This window comes from Cucurbita moschata, unplaced genomic scaffold (assembly GCF_002738365.1).
Source record: "Cucurbita moschata cultivar Rifu unplaced genomic scaffold, Cmos_1.0 Cmo_Scf00009, whole genome shotgun sequence".
Taxonomy (NCBI): domain Eukaryota; kingdom Viridiplantae; phylum Streptophyta; class Magnoliopsida; order Cucurbitales; family Cucurbitaceae; genus Cucurbita; species Cucurbita moschata.
Window position 1 is genome coordinate 3,450,815 of NW_019268525.1, and position 20,908 is coordinate 3,471,722.

General features: G+C 33.6%; 5 protein-coding genes across 12 annotated transcripts in view; 3 read left to right on the forward strand and 2 right to left on the reverse strand.

Annotated features, from left to right (window-relative positions):
• LOC111447346 (exopolygalacturonase-like) overlaps positions 1-634 on the reverse strand; it is a 3,015-nt gene extending 2,381 nt beyond the window's left edge. Inside the window, exons 1-2 of the mRNA XM_023086467.1 lie at positions 455-634; positions 72-380 (exon numbers count right to left, since the gene is read on the reverse strand). Of these exons, the coding sequence (XP_022942235.1) occupies positions 72-380; positions 455-610 (465 nt within the window). The 5' untranslated portion in view covers positions 611-634. The remainder of the gene's footprint in view (positions 1-71; positions 381-454) is intronic.
• LOC111447348 (polyadenylate-binding protein-interacting protein 9-like) overlaps positions 1-13,100 on the forward strand; it is a 19,610-nt gene extending 6,510 nt beyond the window's left edge. The window contains exon 11 of the mRNA XM_023086470.1: positions 13,089-13,100. The gene's annotated coding sequence lies outside the window, so the exon portion shown is untranslated. The remainder of the gene's footprint in view (positions 1-13,088) is intronic.
• Positions 5,182-5,412, forward strand: LOC111447218 (VQ motif-containing protein 1). Its single transcript, XM_023086262.1, has one exon. The coding sequence runs from the start codon at positions 5,182-5,184 to the stop codon at positions 5,410-5,412; it is 231 nt and encodes a 76-aa protein (XP_022942030.1).
• LOC111447344 lies at positions 6,931-12,572 on the forward strand. 8 transcript variants are annotated; one of them, XM_023086464.1, is made up of 12 exons: positions 6,931-7,200; positions 7,311-7,400; positions 7,546-7,820; positions 8,019-8,121; positions 8,244-8,684; positions 8,812-8,863; positions 8,942-8,987; positions 9,076-9,157; positions 9,264-9,408; positions 9,505-9,613; positions 11,418-11,493; positions 11,592-12,572. In XM_023086464.1, the coding sequence occupies exons 5-12, from the start codon at positions 8,493-8,495 to the stop codon at positions 12,237-12,239; spliced, it is 1,350 nt and encodes a 449-aa protein (XP_022942232.1). In that variant the 5' UTR covers positions 6,931-7,200; positions 7,311-7,400; positions 7,546-7,820; positions 8,019-8,121; positions 8,244-8,492; the 3' UTR covers positions 12,240-12,572. The 8 variants fall into 8 exon arrangements, with proteins under 8 accessions (XP_022942232.1, XP_022942233.1, XP_022942229.1 ...); XM_023086465.1 differs by having other exon boundaries at positions 6,931-7,176; XM_023086461.1 differs by having other exon boundaries at positions 6,931-7,400.
• On the reverse strand, positions 13,101-14,793 carry LOC111447347 (gibberellin 2-beta-dioxygenase 1-like). Its single transcript, XM_023086468.1, has 3 exons — positions 14,079-14,793; positions 13,638-13,986; positions 13,101-13,523 (listed from the first exon to the last, which is right to left on the reverse strand). Exons 1-3 carry the CDS (start codon positions 14,501-14,503, stop codon positions 13,275-13,277), a joined length of 1,023 nt encoding a protein of 340 aa, XP_022942236.1. The 5' UTR covers positions 14,504-14,793; the 3' UTR covers positions 13,101-13,274.
• Between the last annotated feature and the right edge of the window lie 6,115 nt (positions 14,794-20,908).

Genomic DNA, 20,908 nt, shown 5'->3' on the forward strand with positions numbered 1-20,908 from the left:
GAGATTCGTAAAAAAAAAAAAAAAAAAAAAAAAGACAGTAAATGGGAATGGGAATTGAGAAGAAAACTAACAGTAGGAAGAGATTGGCAATTAGGGTTTTTCTTGCACTCATTTCGTGGCCAAGCCACAGATCCTTCACCATCCAATGAACCACCTCCACTGACACTCAACTGATCGACATATCGAAAGTTTATCCAACTGTCGGACGCAAGAAAAGACATGTCGGTCGGAGCCTTTAAAATACCCTTAATCACAAAGGCCATTTGCCCTTCACATGGCCCCAAAAACAGCACACTTTTCAACTTGAATGTACCTTTTGGGACATATACCCTTCCCCTCCCCTTCCATTCACACGCATCCTTCCATGCTTCTAAAAATGCCTAAAAAAAAAAAACAACAACAATGTTTAGACCCAACACACATAACCTACTAATCGAATTTTGAACCGACTTACCTTGGAGTTATCCGTTGTTCCATCCGGGATAGCTCCATAACGAACAACATTGAAGATCTTAGGTCTGCCAACTCGAACTCCTTCTGTAATGGAAAACAAGAACAAGAAGAAAACAACCGACAAACCCCGAACAACGCCACATTTCTTCAACCCCATTTCTTCCTTCTTCTTCTCTGAAATGGATTTGATTTGTTTTGACATTTTCATTACAATTATATATAATGATCAATAAAGTTACCAAGTTTGCCAACATTCCTCAATTAAAATGTTTTTTTTTTTTTAATAAATATATTAGAAATAAAGATGAAGGATTTAGTGCCCAATTTTTTTAAGAAAATAATAATAATAATAATAATTTTTAGCCATTTTTTCTTCATTGTCCAAACTTGGAAATGTTTGCATATTTGGAATCAGTTTCAAAGCTGGTTTCAGTTTCTTTATTTGATTGGTTTAATCTGAAATTTCTTTTGTTGTAATGATCCTGAGGTAGAGTCTATGGTAATCAGCAATATGGGCCTTTGGATCGATGAGGGCCCACTGGAGATGAGGAATCTGACGGTGTGGATGAGTTGGAGATGGGAGTTACTGTGGGCTCTGCCATACTGGATATTTGGAGGGCATGTAATGCAGCGGATATTATTCCTTATTTTCTTATACGATGATTAATACGATATTTTATAATATATTTATTTATTATTAGACCTTTAAATTAAATGTATTTATTAAAAAAAATATCTCAATCAACCCAATTTTAATCCGACAATATATAAATAAATAAAATTTTATTTATTCATTTATATCTATTTTATTTTAAATTTTCACTTTTTAGAACCAGAGGCTTTTTGTTTGAACGAATTTTGTACAAATTTTAAGCACACGAAAAATCACTGTAACTCATTAGTTTAAGCTTATTGGTTGATTTTTATCATTTAAGCTCGGACCATATTTAAAAATAAAATTTTAAATGTTTGAAGTGTAATAGTACACAATACAATTTGGCATTGTTATTTGAACGATCCACATGAATAAATACAAACTAAACTAACTATTTTGGATTAAGTTCATTATCGATTATTTGAGTTGAAATAATTTACAACTTGAACCGTTTAGTTGAACTTCATATCTCGAACTTATAAGATCGCTAAATTTCGGTCTCAATTTTTTTAATTATAAATATTAGACCACTCTTATTATATTTGCAAGACTTTAATTTATATATTATTTATTTTTAATTCTATGGGCATTATTTACGTTCTTATCTTAATTCAAAGTTTAAAGATAAGAAGCGACCATTTTTACAAAATAAAATAAGTCAGTATATAATTTGTATTATACTTTATTTATATATAGTATTAAACGTTAATAATGACATTAACAAAAAAGTATTAAATTTAAAGAGAATGGGGGAGAAAAAGGGAATAAAATTTATAAAAGGAATGGAAATTAAGAAATCAGGATAAAAAAAAATGAAAATTTGTGAGGGGTAGTATAGTAATTTTCATAAAAGGAATGGAAATTAAGAAATCAGGATTAAAAAATGGAAAAATCGTGAGGGGCAGTATAGTAATTTTCGTAAAAGGAATGGAAATTAAGAAATCAAGATTAAAAAATGGAAAAATCGTGAGGGGTAGTATAGTAATTTTAATAAAAGGAATGGAAATTAAGAAATCAAGATTAAAAAAATGGAAAAATCGTTAGGGGCAGTATAGTAATTTTAATAAAAGGAATGGAAATTAAGAAATCAAGATTAAAAAAATGGAAAAATCGTTAGGAGCAGTATAGTAATTTTTATAAAAGGAATGGAAATTAAGAAATTAGGATAAAAAAAATGGAAATATCGTGAGGGGCAGTATAGTAATTTTCAATCAGGATTAAAAAATGGAAAACCGTGAGTGGCAGCCTAGTAAGATTTCATAAGCTTTCTTGACTTTGATATTATTCTGTCCACTTTCAGTACAAGCTTTCGTGACTTTGCTTTGGACTTTTCAAAATGACTAATTTTAATGGAGATAGTATTATTTGATTATAAACTCACGATCATTTCTTAAATTAGCCGGGACTTTCGTCCTACAGAAACTTCTCTCTAAAATTCATAATTTTTTTTTATCGTTATCGCTTTCATAAATCTGACTAAAAACAATTCAAACGAAAATACTCTAATTCATAAAGAAAAGACATGAAAAGGGGATTAACCGAGGTAACATGCTTGTTGCAAGAGGAGAAAGATTAAGTTGACTAATTGGGTTCGTTGATCAATTTAATCGGATGGACCAATTTTGTCCAATTGAATCAACCAACGGTTTTTATTCTAATTTGACTTATATTGGTTTTTTAATTTAATTTTATGGTATTCTCATAATTTCTCTTATTTTAGAGAGTTTCAGAGAATTAAAATTAAAATGAGGAATAATTTTACCTAGAAAATGAAACTTTTAACTAAGGTAAGTAGTTATTTGGATTATGTGACATCCATAGCTAGGACAAGTTCAAGTTCAATGAATCTAGATAGCATAATCAACCATTGAATTAGTCATGTGGCATCAATGTTTGAGATATCAGCTCATACGAACTAGACTATATGATATTGATCGTTGGAATGAGTCACATGACATCAATGGTTGAGATTAACTCAAATGAACTATATAATATAAAAAAAAACCTTGATATAAGAATGATTAAGGTAAACTCAAACGAGCACTCCATCAATAGTGAGTTACTTCCTGATCCCTTTTAATTTTGAAGATGATATTTCAAAAAAAAATTTAAATAAAGTCAAAATATTGAATTAAAGTAGGTCGTGAATATTTATTTAAAAAATGAATTTATGTAAATTAATTAATATAAACCACAACTTTTTTTTCAGTGTGGGTTCAAAGTCAAGTCCCAAATATTAAATCCAGTCCATATTTTTAACTATCTTTTTTAATTGTAAGTATTTAAATCAATAATTGCAAGCCTAAAAGTCAAAAGAAGCACAGTAAATTTTATTTATTTTTTTCTTTTTAGATAAAGTAAAATTAAATAATACAAAATAAAGGATAAAATAAGAAATTCTTCATCTCAGCCACTTTTTGAGAGAAAAGTAAAAAGACTTTTCTATTTTTTTGAATAATCAATATATAAAATATATCCATTGATATAATTTTTTTTTTTAAATTTTCAAATTAAATCTAGAGATGTCCATAGACTAGCGAGGATGGGTAGCCTTCTCCATTCCCATTCCCATTCCCGTCATCTATTTTATTCCGGGTCCCCGTAAAATTCCTCATTTATTTTTGCGGAAATCAAATTTTCCATAGATAATTTTTTTTCGTTTATTATTATTTCTAAAATATATTTATTATAAAGTTTTCATTTTTCTATATAATTTTTACGGAAAATTTATAAAAAAATTAATAATAAACTAATATTACAACGTAGCTTTAACTATTAAAAGAATCTACCACCCCTTTTAATTAAATATTATAATTAGTCTTACAATTAACTAATTTATTTTTTAATATATATATATATATATTAATATGCGCTGAAAATATTTTTCTTAAGTGGGCAAGGACGAATAACATAATCTTGTACCATTTATCCAACAAGAAAAAAAATAATATTTTCCATTTTATCTTTTTGGAAATATTTTTCTCGAAACTCCGTGAATAAAATGGACATTTCTAATTAAATTATTGTAATTTTGAATATGACAAATATCTCGTAAGGACATATACATTCTCCGACTTAGCTCCAATAATAGCGACATGTCCGGTTATATATTTGTAACATGCAACTTAGAAGACACTCCAAATAGTTGAATGAAATTAAAAAAAAAAAAAAATTAACAAATATAATTTGAAAATTAAAAATTTTTAAGTATTTTTCTTTCCATTATTTCCCAACGGAGACCGCAATTGAACCAATAATTTTGCCTTGTCAAACTAGTTTGATTTTTTTTTTCTTCTATCAAATTAAGACCTTCAAAATGTAATCCCCATCAAATTCATATCTAAATAAATTAGATACTCGAGTAAAATCTGTCTTCACAAACGTACATAAATTATTTTAATATATTCAGATCAAAGTACCGAACAGAGTGATATATCTTATTGGTATAAGTAATAACTATAAATTTTTTAAGACTTTTCGAACTATAATTTCATATTGTTATAGTCACTCTCATACACGTATATGATCTCAGTTCATTTATGTACCTTTCATATATTTAAATATAGTGATGAAAAGAAAAAAAAAAAGTATGACGTACGTATTATATTGATTCCTTGAGTTGACTAATTCAAAAGGTCCGAGTGGATGTTTCTAAAACCAAGTTTAAATTAAAGGTTTGTGTGTTTTTTCAAACCAAAAAGTCATATTTAGTTGGTATTGTGAGCATCACCTTTTGAAAGAGATTTATATTTGTTGAACTTTGAAGAACAAAAGTCTTTGTCTTAAAAATTCAAAATTTTCAATTAATATGTAAATTCAATTATAATACACAAAACTTATTTTTGTAGTGAATTTGTTGGCAATAAATTAGGGTTTTAAAAGCGAAGAAAAGAGCACCTTTTTGCGACTTGCTTCCCATCCACACAACGGTCAACTTCCTTCATCTCCAAATTAAAACTCTGATCTTTTTGTTGTGTAATTATAAAAACCCTTCACCCCTTCCATTAAAATCCCAAAACCCATCAAAACCCACTTCTCAAAATTCATCCTTTTTGCTTTCATTTTCTCCATTGATGTCAGGTGGCGAAGCTCATTCGACCAGGGTTGTGATTATCGACACCAAGTATGTCCACACAGACGCCAAGAGCTTCAAGACCGTGGTGCAGAAGCTCACCGGGAAAGATCCAGCGGTCGAGGAGAACCGCCAAACGAGCGGCGGTTGGAGCTCCGGTCTTGTGATCACAGATTCTTCGTTCAAGAAGTTCCAAACAGAGCTGCGAGAGATGCCAACAATTCATCGATGAGTTTTATTTTGATTCAATAAAATGAATATATGTAGACTAAGATGTCCCTTTTGATCATCTTTTTGTTACTTAGTATAATTCTTTTATTAATTTTTGTTTCTTTTTCTTTTGTTTGAATATATATGTATATGTGATTAATAATTATTTATTATTTAATTTAGTCGATATCAATCTAACTCATATAAAACATCTTAACGCAAACATCAGTGTGTGATTAGACATATTTCGATTATCCTACAAACATGTTAGAAAAGCAAATACATGTCACGTTATCCGTTTGAGTCGAGTTGAGCCAAATTTACACGAATAGTAAATTCTTCCTCTAAAAAATTCTACTTTAAAAGTAAGTTATCGGCCCATTATTAAAATAGAACTTTGTTTTATTGTAATAAAGTATATTAAAAAAGAAAAAAAAAAAGAGAACCTTGAGTAAGTACTATGTTTGAAAGTTATTTCCCCTACTTTTTTTTCCGACTAGTTTTAAAAAAGAATTGTTCTAAATTTGATGAGGTATTGATTCCTTGGGTTATGTAAACTTAGCGTATCCAACACTTGATATCATTTTTCCACGGAACAAACATAAAATAACAAGAACATATTAATCTCGTCTTAAGATACGTCCAGCTTGACAATTGCTACGAATGAACCACATACGAAAAGGATTTCAATCAATTTGGGATCGATTTTATTTAATTTTCTCCAATTTTATTTAAAAGAATGAGAATAAATAAATAAAATGTGTAGTAAGTGAATTTCACAATATAAAAAAGAAAAGAAAAAAAAAAGGTGAAAAGGGGGGGGAGGGGGTTTTGAGTCAGAAAATCTGGGATTTTTGGTCAACAAATTTAACGGTATGATGCAAATGTGGAACAAAAAACAGCCATTCTCGTGGGCCCCACTCTCCTGCTTTTCTTTAATCATCATTCATAATAAATACTACGCTCCCATTTATTTTACTCCCTTGTATATTGCGTGTACTACACTCTCCCACTACCATCCAAATGGAGGAATGTTAATAATATACTCTTTTTTATTTTTCATCTTAAAAAAAAAAAAAAAAAACTCCTCCTGTTTCTAAAATAACCATATCTTGTTATTATTACGAAATTATACGATTAATATCGCTAATTAGTTAAAAAAAATATATTTTTTGAACAATAAATCATACATTTAAATAATAAAGAAATACATTTAAAGCATTGGAATAAGAAAAGACAAAACAAAGCACATTTAATGCTCAAAAATGAAAATTTAGTTATACAATTTAGATTCCCAAATATGGAAATGAGCCACAGAAAGTGCACTACACGGCAAAGAGAAGCGCGTGAAGATAGAGGGAAAAAGAAGGCGGTCGGATGACTCAGCTCTGGTTTCGCCTTTATAGTAATGAACGATGATGATGGATCATGATCATCATACATAACTATGCATGTATGAATGTATGTATGTATTTATGTATGTATATACGTATGTGGATGATGAGATTATTCTTTTCTTGCTTCCTCACTTCACCGCCCGTTCCTTGCTTCCATGGATACTCATCCAATTCTCAAAGATTTCCCGTCAATATTAGAATTTCCCGTCAGATTCTGAAAATTAAATCCAAAAGCTAACAAACCCATTTTTGCTTTGGAAGTATTGTGTTATAATTTCTCTCAATTTTTAGGTTATTGTATTGTACGAATTTGCAAAAGTCGAAGCAGCTTAATAGAGAGAGCTTGTGATCTTTCTCTCTCTCGCGCGCGCGCTCTGTGAGAGAAGAAGGTTCTGATCGTGTTCCTCTTCTTGGTAGCAAACCAAATCTTTCTGTCTTTCATTCTCTCTTCCTTACACAGACTATCTGTCTATCTCCACTCCACATTTTGTCTTCTTTACTCTCCCTCCCTTCCAAATTCCAGGTGGGTTTGCCTTTTCTCTCCCGTTTTTAATTACCCTTCTCGTTTTGCTCGTGTTCGATTCTTCTTTTGTGTGCTTGAAGACGGATTCTGGTGTTGATTTCTTTTTTCCCTTTCTTGTGTGTCTTTGTTTTTGAATTCTGTGTTTCTTGTTTCAGTGGCTTCTTCCCTTCTTTTGTTCGTGTTCTGCAATTGATTCTGCGTTTTTTTTGGTGATTTCCTGTTCTGCAAATTCCAGGTGGGTTTGCCTTTGCGCTGCCGTTTTTCTTTTGTGTGGCTGAAGACGAACTCCGGTGTTGATTTTCTTGTGTGTTTTTTGTTTTTGAATTCTCTTCTTTCGTTGCTGTTCTGCAATTACTTGTGCGTGTTTGGTAGTTTGCTGTGGAAGTATGTTTAGTGAAGTGGGTCGGTTTGGTTTGATTGTTTACGTGTCTCTTTTGATCAAAATTTGTCTTCCCCTCGACAAATTTTGGTGGGTTTTAGCTCAGAATGCTTCGGCGCTAAGAATTTAGGGTTCGTCCTTGATTTTAATTTCGATTTTCGAGCTGGGTGGCATTGCTTTTTTATGAATTCTTTTTTGTTTCTTTGCTTTTGCGTTATTTGGATACTGATTGTTGTGGAGGAACAGAAATTAGGGTTCTGAACATTATGAATTTGTCCGAATTTTGTTCTTCATTATGTGTTGAAGCATATTTTCATTCTCTTTCTTAGGGCTTGATTTTGCTCGGTTCAGAATTCAAGTCAAGAGAGTATATATATATATACACACACACATATATATAGTCCTTCAACTGGTGGTGCTATGGTTAAACAGGTACAGGGCTCTGATCATAACTCTCCAACCTTATGGATGGAAAATTCTTGACTGTTTATAAAAGAGAAATTCTGGTACTCAGATTCTTTGTTCTTGCTTTGCTTTGCTTTCATGTCATGCAGTATTTTGAGGATTTCTCTTTGCTAAGGATATCACGAATCGACACAGATGGATAACGTATTGTTGTATCATGAGGACAGTTAATGAATCTAGAATTTCAAGGCTTTACCTGTTTTAAACAAGGAACTGGTATAGCTCATGCGGTTCCTTGTTTATAGAAGCGATCGTTAGAAAGTTTCTGCTGATGCTGAAATCAGCTTAGTTTGGATCAAGTTTTGGAACAGGAATTGATTCAAGGAAATTCTTTTTACATGGGTAATAAGCTAGGAAGGAGGAGACAAATAGTTGATGAGAAGTACACAAAGCCTCAGGGGCTTTACAATCATAAAGAAGTGGATCATAAGAAACTTAGGAAACTCATACTCGAATCAAAGCTAGCTCCATGTTATCCTGGAGATGAAGAATCTGCCACTGATCTTGAAGAATGCCCCATATGCTTTCTGGTTTGTCATCACTTTATCTCATTTGTCTTCTTCGTTGGATCTGTAAACGTCTACCGATCTCCTTCGTTAAATATCTTCCATTTTCTATATTTTTGGATGTTGTAACCTTTTTTCCCCTTCCTTTCAGTATTATCCGAGTCTCAATCGATCAAGATGTTGCATGAAAAGCATTTGTACAGGTACGTGGGATAAATTTCACGACTGATTTACGTTACGAATTTTATTTCGTCTGATTTTCCTTCTCCTTCTCCTTCCAGAGTGTTTTCTACAGATGAAAGTTCCAAATTCTACCCGGCCTACACAGTATCCTTCACCATGATGATATGCTTTATTAGTCGAATTGAAAGCTTTACTTTATAACTTCCCTTCTTGTATATCTTAACTTGAGGAGGTGTCCTTTTTGCAAAACCTCAAATTATGCTGTGGAGTATCGAGGCGTGAAATCAAAAGAAGAGAAGAGTTTGGAGCAAATTGTAAGATTCATATTTGGTATTGTTTGTACATTGGAACTAAGGGATAGCTAAAGCTTCTGTTCCTTGTTGAAATCTATAATTGAACAACATTTATTGAAATTTCCAGGAAGAACAGCGCGTTATTGAAGCAAAGATTAGAATTCGGCAGCAGGAGCTTCAGGATGATGAGGAAAGAATGCAGAAAAGACATGGATTAAGTACCTCTAACGTTGATACGACTGCGGAGGATGGTGAAGACAGCTCTGCAGCTGGTAGGATTTTACATCATTCAGGTGTTCTGTGTTTTGTAACTTTTTTCGGGCTGCAGAGCAATATTTATCATCATTTTATGTGCTTTATTTTGGCAGTTCCATCGTCGCAATCTCCTTCCGAAGATGAGGAAATAGTTAGCTTGCAAGATTCTTGTATGACCCCGATCAGACCGCCGCCGCCTCCTATTCCTATTAGGAGCAACAGGTTCTTTTCATTCTATTCTAATATTGATGTTCTCCACTAATAAGTTGAATGATTAGACTAGCGAGAGAACTCCTTTGTGTATAATTTTCTGGAAAAAAGGAAAACAAATGTTGCTTGTTGCTTAATTAACTACATTTTGGACTGAGAATAAGTTATATTTGGTTTCCAAGCCTCCCCAAATGTTGATAACAGAAGGAAGTTCCACAAAGCTTTGGCCTATGTCTGGAATGGTTTGTCGAAGGACCAGGGTTGAAGAGGAAGTAATCGACGACTGCGAATGTTGGAAGGATGACGAATTCACGTGTGTGCTACTTTGATCTGGAGGAAGGAGTTTTGTGATATTTAAGGAGATAGAAGAGATTATTTCCTTTTCTCTAGCTTTGTGCTAATAACGAGGTATTACAATACTCGAACGATATTCCTAGATTTTGCTAAAGGCTTCATGAGGATTTATGTGGCGGAATCCATGCTAATGGGATTGAAATGATCCGTCTTTTAGAGATAGGGTGGGGTGGGGAAGACAAATCTCCCCCATAGGAGCGAACTCATTCCCACATTCGTTAGCCGCAAAGCTGGAAATGGCAGCGACTTACTGTTTGGTCACTTTTGAAGGTATCTCTAGTGATCCTTTACCGTATTCATGGCTGATGTTTCCCCACTAATTAGGCGGACGACAAGACTAGTTTCGCATAATGCCAATACCGTACAGAATTCATAGCCCATTTACTATATGTTCCGATGAAAGAGGGAAAAGTGATAAGCCTATAGGAAGTAGTACTGATTATTGCGATGTATAGGCCTAAGTTACTAGACTCTTGTTCTTGGGTTCCTGGGTAATTACTGATTTGAACTTGGGGTTTTCGGGAGGAAATGTCCCCCACTAAACAGATCGAGTCTTGTAAAATAAAGGACTTCGGTGAACTTTCTTGGTTGTCAGAATTGACTATCTACCTATAGCCAAAGTTTTGCAGAAGATTCTAGTTTTGATCTATTTCCTTTCCATTTTGAAATGCCAATGAAGATTGCCAAGAGGTTGGATACTAGAGAGAAGAAGTGATCTGTTATGGGGGTTGGCCTGGGGGAGAAGATGGTAGCCATCTTGTTAATTGGAGTATCAATTCCTTGCCTCCTAACAATGGTGGTGGTCTTGGCCTTGCAAACTTTGGAAGCGCAGTGTTACTTTCCAAATGGATTTGGTGATTTCCTGAGGAAGGAGAGAAGAGGTGCTTTGGTGATTTCCTGAGGAAAATGTGTTTTGAAGTTTAAATGTTCCAACAATGATGGACTCATTCATGTGGAGAGGAGTGTCAGTCTAAAAACTTGGAAGAAAACACAATTTTTTTTTTATTCGGTTCATCCTTGTAGTAATCGTATGAACTGGATTGTACTTATTCCGGTTCAAAATGAGAAAAGAACCGGGCAGCAGTAGGAGCCCTAAAGAGGAAAGGGGCAGGAGCACGCGACTTGCCATGCATAAACTAAACCAACAATTAGGATAACCATGAAGATTAAAGCTTCTATAAAGATGGATACCCACCAGAATGGGAAGAACCCAGCCTCCATAGGTGGATTACGAGAAGGACCTCCGATCAGTGACGAGGGTACATGGGACGAAAGTGCATACGCTCAAATCAGACTTTATAAGCCTAATTTTTGTTATTGCTGTTGCAGACAAATTTGGTCTGTTGTTTTCGTGTGGGAACTACATTTATATGTTTGCATCAGAACCATATTTATATGTCTGTGTTCCTACTTTATGATATGGTCGGGTTTGCAGGCTGGAGTCTAATAATGTCCCATTTAGAAATTTCAGGGATGATGAATTTGAACTGGATCTAGAGGACATAATGGTGATGGAAGCAATCTGGCTCTCAATTCAGGTAAAAATAGCTCACCCATATATGGTACAACTGTTCTTGTTTTTCTTGTTTTGTTAATCTTTAGTTTGATTAAAGTGCATAATAATTGAAATGTTCAGGAGAAAGGAAGGCATCAAGATCCAGTTTACACTGAGGCTGCTTCCTCTGATCAATATCCGACAGAAGGTCGATATGTCTCTCCGACCACCGTTCCATTAGCTGGAACATCATCTTCATCATCATCATCATCCCCATCTGGAGGTCTTGTTTGTGCCATGGCTGCTCTTGCAGAGCAGCAGCAGATAGGCAGGGGACCGTTATCGACTTGCGCAAATGGAGATTCACCCGTCTTCAATATGCTTCCTGGAGCCACGGAGTTCTACAACAGGATGAACACCAATGTAGAAAACTATCCACCCCTACAAATCTCAATCAACACAGAAAATTATACGCCTGCACAACTCTCTATCAACACGGTACCGATACCAGATTGTAGGATGATCTTAACAAGAAACGGTGGCGAGTGGAATCTGGACAATCAATCTGAAGAAGATGAAGCTGGGACAAGCTACCCAACCTCCGACTCGACCGAAGATAATGGTATTGACTGTGCCTTGCCCACAGTCCATGCGATTGATGGTGGAAACCAAACACCAATACCCATCATGCCTCAGAACTTTGAGGAGCAGATGATGCTAGCCATGGCTGTTTCTCTAGCCGAGGCTCGGGGAGTGTCTACTGGACCCGGGCATTCCTGGCAGCAGTGATTATGATTATGATTACGATTACGATTACGATCGAATCTTAACTTGAACATTCGGTTGTAGCCAATACCAACATAGCTGGCAGAGAGAGCGCGTTGGTGTCGCATCCGAGCTGCAAGGTAGGAAATCGACACAAGGAGTGGCGTGATGTTTGTTCAAAGGTTGATCTCCCTCGGCGGGTCGGGTGAAAAAAAGAAAAAGAAGTGTAAAAATGGAATACAAATTCTTTTAGTGAATTAAAATTTGGGTGGTTCATTCAAGTTCATGGATGGATGGATGGCAATATTTCCCCTTTTCTTTTCCTAATTATTGAAAATATTGTTTCAGCTTGTGGAAGTTTATAGTCCCTTTCTCTAGTGCACCCTGTAAAATATGGTCTATATGTGAAGTCTCTCTCTCGAACTCGAACAAGCAGGTTAGAGATAGGAGTAAATCTCTATTCTTTCTCCCCGACGTGACGTCCTCGAGTTTGACCCGAACAAAGCAAAATCTAAAAAAAAGCAACAAAAAATGAATTGAAGCGCTTGCGGGCTCACCATTTGTTCCTCTGCTCCCTACCTCTCTTGATTTTCATCTCCAATAATAAATTATGACATTTAAATTTTGGAGTAAGATAGAGAGATATTAGTGAAGAATGAAAGGATATTTGTTTGAGGTAAGAGATTAGGTCACGTGAATGGATAGCCCCTGTTTTCATACTTTATCATACTATTATCTCCAACTACTAAGATGCACTTTTTTCTTTTGTAGACCTGAGTACTAGCCTTTTAGGGGGAAACCCGTAAACCAAATTACCAATTTGAACATAATTCAATGAATAAGATATTAACTATTATCATAATGAGCGGAAAGAGATCAAATTCAAATATCTTTTCTTTACTATGGGAAAACAAGAGAGAAAAGAATTACAAACCCGAAGACTATCCAAACATCGAAGAACCCTAATTTTGGAATCTAAAAGGGGAGAGAGGGAGGGACTATATTTGAAAATAAAAAAGAAATGAGGGGGTAAAAAGAAAAAAAAGAGTAAAGATTAGATCACGAGGCTGCAATTCTCTCAAAGTGCACCAGCCTGTTATCTGCCAACCTGGAGTTGTAAGCTGATCTTTTGTACTCAAACCAAGTGAACTCTTTGTACAAACTTTCTTCTCCTTTCATAAGCGAAGGCAACGGCGCTATCTTTTCACTCAACGGCGGCCCCCCGAAGTATATCATTGAAACTCTTGACTTCAACCTGTTCGTCAATACTCTGTGCTTCACGCTTTTGAATCTTCCATTCGTCATCACCTTCGCCAACAAAAAGTTCACTTCTTTTTAGTTTTTTATCAACAAAAAGTTCACTCTTTTACTTCTTTGGTCGAAATCAAAACTGGGTTTGGATTGTCGTGTTGTTTATTGTACCTGTAAAGAGTCACCTACGTTGATGAAGAAGGAGCTTTGATCGGGAGGAACGGAAATCCAATTCCCATCAGCAAGAGATATTTGAAGTCCTGAAGTGTTATTCGATCTCAAAACTGAAATGATCTGTGGGTCTGTGTGTTCTCCAAATCCAATCATGTTTGTCCCTTTCAAAGTTTGAAGCTCTGGACATGGCGGGTAATGGTTCACCCTGAAAACAGAGTCGCTCTCTTCATCCATCAACAGCTTGCTGAACGCATTCCTCTGCTGAATCTTCAACCCTTCCGCCATGAGTTCAAGGATTTCACACGCCATGTTTCTCACAGCCGAGATGTAATCGTTCACAGCAGAGCTACAACACAGAAACAGAGCACACAAGGTCAGAAACAGAGTAGAAAACAGAGCAGAAAACAGAGCGTTTAAAAGAATGGGGATTTTGGTTACCGGAGCTTTTGTGGGTCTTGGCCAAAAATGGAGAGGAACCCATCAGAGTTGGACTCAAGGTGCGTATTCAAGAGGAGATATTCAACCCAGCCCACGTCGCCATTGCGGCCAATTTGTTTATTGCCATAGCCAAAAGGAGAAGGGGGGCCGGCCCTCTGTTTTTCAGAAAGGGGAAGGGAGAAGAATTTGGTCGATTCTGATTCAAGAGTGGAGATGAATTCCATGGGAACGCCATGGTTAACGACCTTGAAAAATCCAAGCTCTTCACAGGCCTTGACGATAAGATGCTTAGCATCTGGTGCAGAAAGGTCAATCAACGGAACCCCAGAGAAAAATGCAGCAGAGGAAGAACCAGCAGCAGCCATGGAGTTTCTCATGTAGGAAGAAGCCATCTGTTTGATAGCTGGCTCAGACAAAACCACCATTGATATGGGTTTTGAGAGCTTCGAGTGAAAAACAAGAAGAAGGAGAATGAAAGCTTCCCTTTTTTTCTCTTCTTCTTCAGAGAGACAGAGGAAGAACAAATGGGTGGCAATGCAGTGCTGATGGAGGGGAGGGTATTTATAAGAAATGGAAATGGTGGGTTGTAGAGAGAGAAAAGAAAGTGGTCTTTTTGTTTGAAATAATAATCTTTCAAAGGCTAGTTTTAGAATGGAGGGTGGGGTTTTGTTTTACACAAAGCTTTGAAACAGAGGAGAAAACAGAGTGGTGATGATCTTTTAGGAGGAAGGGGAAGTGATAACTCAGATTTTCTGGCACTAAAAAAAGACATGACAAGTGTTTATATTGCATTAAAAGGAATTGGTCACATCAACTAGATTCTTTGGATACTTATCCATTGTTTTCTTTCCCTTTCAACCATCTTTCTTCCTCTCTAGCAACCGATACTCAAAACTACAAACCTAAACCTCTCAACTTTTTCACTTTTCTTTCTTACCCTTTTCTTTTTACCCTCAAATTTTCTATCCAGAGCGAGTTCGAGAAAAGGGGCCAATGATTTGAGTTCACGGTAAGTAAAAATATCGTGAGATCTCACGCAAGTGAGGATGCTTGATTCTCAAACAGGTGAATTGTGAAATCTCATATCAGTTGAAGATGAGAACAAAATATTATTCATAATGGTGTGGAAACACACGAATTTTAAAAACCTTCGGCGAAAGCTCGAAAGTGAAATCACAAAGAATTTACCATACATCACACTTTAATGCTCTCTCTTGGTTTGTCAATTCCAACTTTTGACTGTGTGGCCCATTCAAATTGCAAAAAAGGGGTAACTTTTTTATGGGAACTTAAATTCTACTTTTAGAAAACAGTGCTAAGGCTGTAAATAGAAATATGCTGAGATTAGATTTGTGTTCTGATTGTAATTTTATCTTCAAAAGAATCAAGTATGAATCAATTTAATTCTTGTCAATTTTTAAGGTGCGAAAGTAGACCTAAAGATAAACATATGACATGTTTTTTTACGTAAGAGAGATCCGCTAATTCGAACAAACCTTAAGAATTCTCGTATAAATATATTTCTTCATCTTAAAGAGGATAAGTTCTCTTCCAAATCATTTGTCGCCTGAAAATCAGGTGTGTTCCTCTATCTAAATTTGGGACAGTATGGGGAAAAGAAAAAAGCTTGTTTGTGAAAAGTGCATATAGTGTTAGCAAAAATATAGAAATGAATAATTGAAATATGGGCAAAAAGAATTCTAATAAAAGGCTATACGTCCAAATTCAAATCAAGATCATCCAACATCATCTATTAGTCTAGTTCGACCAGAACCTATTGACCAAACGAGCTAATTTAGCTAGAAGACAGCTCGAAAGATTGAAGCCATAAGAAAGCGAGTAAGTGACATGGACCATAATCTTACTCACATCCCAAATAGAGTGGACGAAAGGAAATGCCAAGGGGTTGAAAACATGGGATGAAAATAAGAAATTGGGGTTGAATTTAGGTCGGCCTCTCGAGAAGGAACATGTCATGCATGCTTCATGTTCGCTCGTGGTTGATAATTTGACTTTCACTCGCTTAAGATGGTACTTAGGAAGCCCTCCATCTCCGACCCCACCTATATGGGATCATATTTCTCCAACATCTTTTTTGCGGGGCCAGGAGTAGAGACGATGATGCCATTTCTAACGAAGAAAAATCTCTCGTAAAAATTTTCAACTCGTGTTCATATAAGTTACCTTCGAATTCAATGAATATGTATATAAAGAGTTACCCATGGTCCTCAATAACAAAAGGGAGCAATAAATGAAAGGCAGGCACACCCATGTAAACATCCTTTTCCACAACTATAATTTTAATTTAGTATTTAATATTTATAATTTTTTCATGGGGGGTTTGAATGCACACGTGTTCAATAATCAGATGATGAGTGGATGGTCGGTGTAGAATGACGTGGTCGACTACCATTCGCAGCTTTCTCTGTCGGTCAATACTGACTGAAAGACAGAGAGAGAGAGAGAGAGAGAGGGTTCTGTGTTTTGTAATTACTAAAATTAAAATTAATGGGCATCACTGCCAGGTTGGCGAACCACATCCACACTGTTCTTCTCCAATCATTCCTTTTTTTATTCCTAACCTCTCCATCTCTTGTTTCCTCGCTGACGTGGCACACCCGTTCCGTCTACTTTGAGGGCTAGTTGGCATGATATGGTGAACAGTTGGATATGCCACATCAGCATTTTATTAACAAAAGCTCCCAAGAGGACAGAGATGTAAATTGATATACTAAACCCTAAAGTTTTAATATATATTTTTTAATGTTTAATTATAATTAAATAAAGAAATAAGATTATTGATAATTAGGTGTGGAAAGTTAACACATGAAACAATAAATAATATGTTTTTTATTTTTTAAAAACTAAATTAAAATAATAATAATTTTTGCATTAAAAAAATGTTTTTTAAAGCCCCTTATTGGTCAAATAGGTGTATCCATTTCTTTAAGTTGTTGATTAGTTTAATTATTGAGTTGTTGAGGAAGGAATTTTATATTTGGATTAATGTGTTCAAATAATTTGATGATTATAAATAAAAGAAAAGTATTGAAATTGACCAATAATTGTCTTGTTAAATTAATAAATATATTGGTGACACTGTCTCCATGTCTAGGTGGTAGGGTTTTGTGTATTATTATTATTATTATCATTACATTAATATAATTAGTATAATGATTTAGGTCATATCTATGTTTTATCTCAATAATTTATATCTCGAAACTTTAGGGCTCCTAACATTTAAATCTAAAATATTGCTAATTTTACTGACTATATAATTTAATGGACATTAAAATTTTCGGAATAAGTTATATATATTTAAAAAGAAAAAAGAAAAAGAAAAAAAGGTCAATTTTGACCTGATTTTTTTATTTTTAAATTTTCGAAATAGAAGCATGCCAATTTTTGTGTTCCAAAAATGACCAAGTAGATAGTACGATCACAACTAACAAGCCTAGAAAATTTGGTAGACATCATAAATATTGTAAGGATAGCGTAATTCTTGGTAGGGATCAAACTCGATTCTATCGGATAAAAAATCTTGTTACCCGTCAATTTTTTTTTTTTACACGTCACTTTTTACTCTTAGAGTCTAACCCGAGTCACGATTTACATGATCCATAAGAGCTTGGAGATCGTTGACAATAAGTAACGGGGAAAAGATTCAAATTTTTGACATTTTAATCGAGAACGTATATTTTAATATGATAATATTAGACAAGTTTATATATTCGTTGGACCTATCGTATTCCACGAGAACATAAAAATCCCCCCACAAAATGGGAGACGAGAAAGATGTCCACCAATCTGCCTAATGTTTCTCCCTACATAAATCTTTTGGACATAACACACAGATATTCACAACAGCTCATTGATATGATTTTCAAGCATCATCCCACTTCATTTGATGTGACTTATCCATGAATTTTCCTTCACTTTAATATATATATATATATAATTTATGGATACCAAGTTCCAAATAAAAATGTGCATTAATTTTAGGTTGGAGCTTACTTTATTTTTTAATTATGCTCTTAACCTAAGTTTAAATCTACATTTTACTTAGAAAAATAGATTTCAATATAAAGTAAGAATGAATTAATAATAAATAAAAAAGAAACCATATATAAAAACATTATAAAATTAAACAAAAAGGGAAAAAAACACAACATTAGGATAAGGGTTTGGTTAATCTATCATGTCATTTGTACCACACATCTAATAAATTGGACCAAACCAATTGTTTGTCTAAATAGACCATTTATGATGTTCATATCATAATGTCAACTGCCCTGTACTCCAAGTTATCTAATAAATTCGTGTTTGAATTTAACTATATAATTTAGTTCTTGTATAATTAGAAAATGAAAGCGGGTCACATCTCATCAACAAGGGCAGGTTTTATATGTGATCGAGAATGAAACATGTATGATTAAATATTGGATGGTTGAAATTTTGAATTTATTTTATTTAGTATATAATAGGAGTAATCCCGTCGTAGTTGAAGATCGAAGAAAATCATGGCTATAAGTTTTTTTTAAAACATATGACTATTGTTTAGACACGTGTGTTGACATTCTTATCAAAATTAAGAAATTGGGGAACTTTTTTTTTTGTTTTGTTTCTAGATTGATCTTCTAAAAATTGACTATTCATAGAAAGTCGATATCAATCAAGTGTCAAACAAGCTGTTCTTGAATGAAAAATTCAATCTAATAAAGTATTTGGAATGCTATATCAACTTTAGATAAAGCTACGTGACAATAGTGCATTAATTCAATTTTCACACCTTGATTTGATGGAGCTCAATTGGAATAAATGGTTCGTGATTTTTTTATGAGTTGTATCTTTTCACTTTAATAAATTGGGTTACTTAATTCATCTAATTAGTATGTTCTTTCGTTTTAAAGGCAACATGTGGTATCCAATTTATAGGAATATTGTAGAAACGTAGATTATTGTTGTTCTTAATCAAAACTCAGGTTAAGCTCCATCTCATAAGCCTGTGGGGTTAGGAGTAAGTATCCTAAGGTTGACGCATCTTGTTGGGCATAGAAAAACATTAAGAACTTAAATAGCTTCGTTTCTTGTCTCATCTCCCGCCCCAGCATAGTACTTTACTTTCGACGACTTGGAAGAATCAACTCGCTTCTTACCTTCTTTATTGATCTAGATAAAAGGAATCATTTTTCTCTTCTCAACACGATTATGCCAGCCTAGCCGCCGTTAGTGAACCTCTGTGTGTGACATTAGGTCCCAATAACCAACTCCTAAAGTCACTAATTGCAACAACTTGAACTCCAAATTTCTCACAGTATTCTCTCTTCTCATCTTGCTTTATGTCACATTTTCTCTGTCTCAAACATTGATCTCCTATCGTTAAAATTCATGTGTAGGTTACAAACAGATACAAAACTCAAGTTATACACCCAATTCAAACAAAGCTCAGTAAACAAAGATATAAATTACTATTTCAAAGTCGACAATTTAATACTCAACACGAACAAAACTCAGTACATAAGATATTCGTTACAACTATATATATATATATATTATTATATGATAAATTAGAAAAGGGAAGAGATAAAAGTGATAACACTCTGCAATTCTGAATTTCTCTCTGTCAATGTCTCTCTCACAAAGAAAGAGGGTAGGTGAGGGTGGTCAGCTACACACTACCTTTTCTAGCCAACTGTTTTTAGTACTTTTTTTTTTATAAAATAAATGATTTTTTTTTAAATTTAAAATATAGTATTTTAATCGTAGATATTTATCTTCGACGAGTTTACTTCTAGAAATTAAAATGTTGATACCCGACATATTTATTGTACTAAAAAAAAAATTTAAAAATACATTTTTGAGGAATCAAATTTACATAAATTTTCATGTATTATTTTTAGTTTACAAAAATAAACATCGATATCTAAACATTTAAATTCTGATGATTGAAACTTTTAATAGGTCGGTGTACCATCAAAATTATGTGACCCCATTTCAATTAAAACATGTTGGGAAGAAAAAAAATCATATAAACAATCATTGATATATGATTTGAATTCTTGTGATGGAGAGGGAGAGAGAAAGAGAGAAAGATCCAATCTTGCAAATAATAATTATAAATAATCGACTCGAACGAAAATCTAAGATTGATGCATGAACTTTTTAATACAAAACTAAATGAATTTTCGATCATTACTTGAAATTTAATAATTTATTTGAGTTATTGTAATTTTAGTGCTTTTATTTATTTTTTGTATCTTAAAAAAAAAAAACAATGATCAAGACTATAATAGAGTAATCAATTCATATAAAAGAATAGTTAAATTGAATTATTAAATTAAATTAAAAGGAATTCAATTGAGATGGTTAAAAGTTAATTCAATCTTCAATATTCAAATAAAAAAAAAATAGGTATCTTGAAATTATAAAGAAAAATATCCCAAAAATATATTTTTTTTCAAAGCCCATAAAAATTTGGTCCGTACGGATACATCCACTCGAGGAATCTTTTTCATTTTAATATGTGCAATAACTATATGTATCGATAAGATATTTTATAAATCTGAAAAAAGAATATATTTTTTTTATTTTTGAATGATAATAAATTTAAAAAAATATAGAAAGTTGTAAGCTTTGTTTATATTCTCAAATTTTAATTAAATAAATTTCAAACTTTTATGCTTTGTCAAAAATGTATTTAGATAAGCATTAATGCCTTTATAAATTCACAAGATATTATATGAATGGTTTAATCTGAAAGTAAAAAGGAATTAAATTAAATAAGATTAACAAAAAAAAAAAAAAAAAAAAAAAAAAAAAAAAAAAAAAAA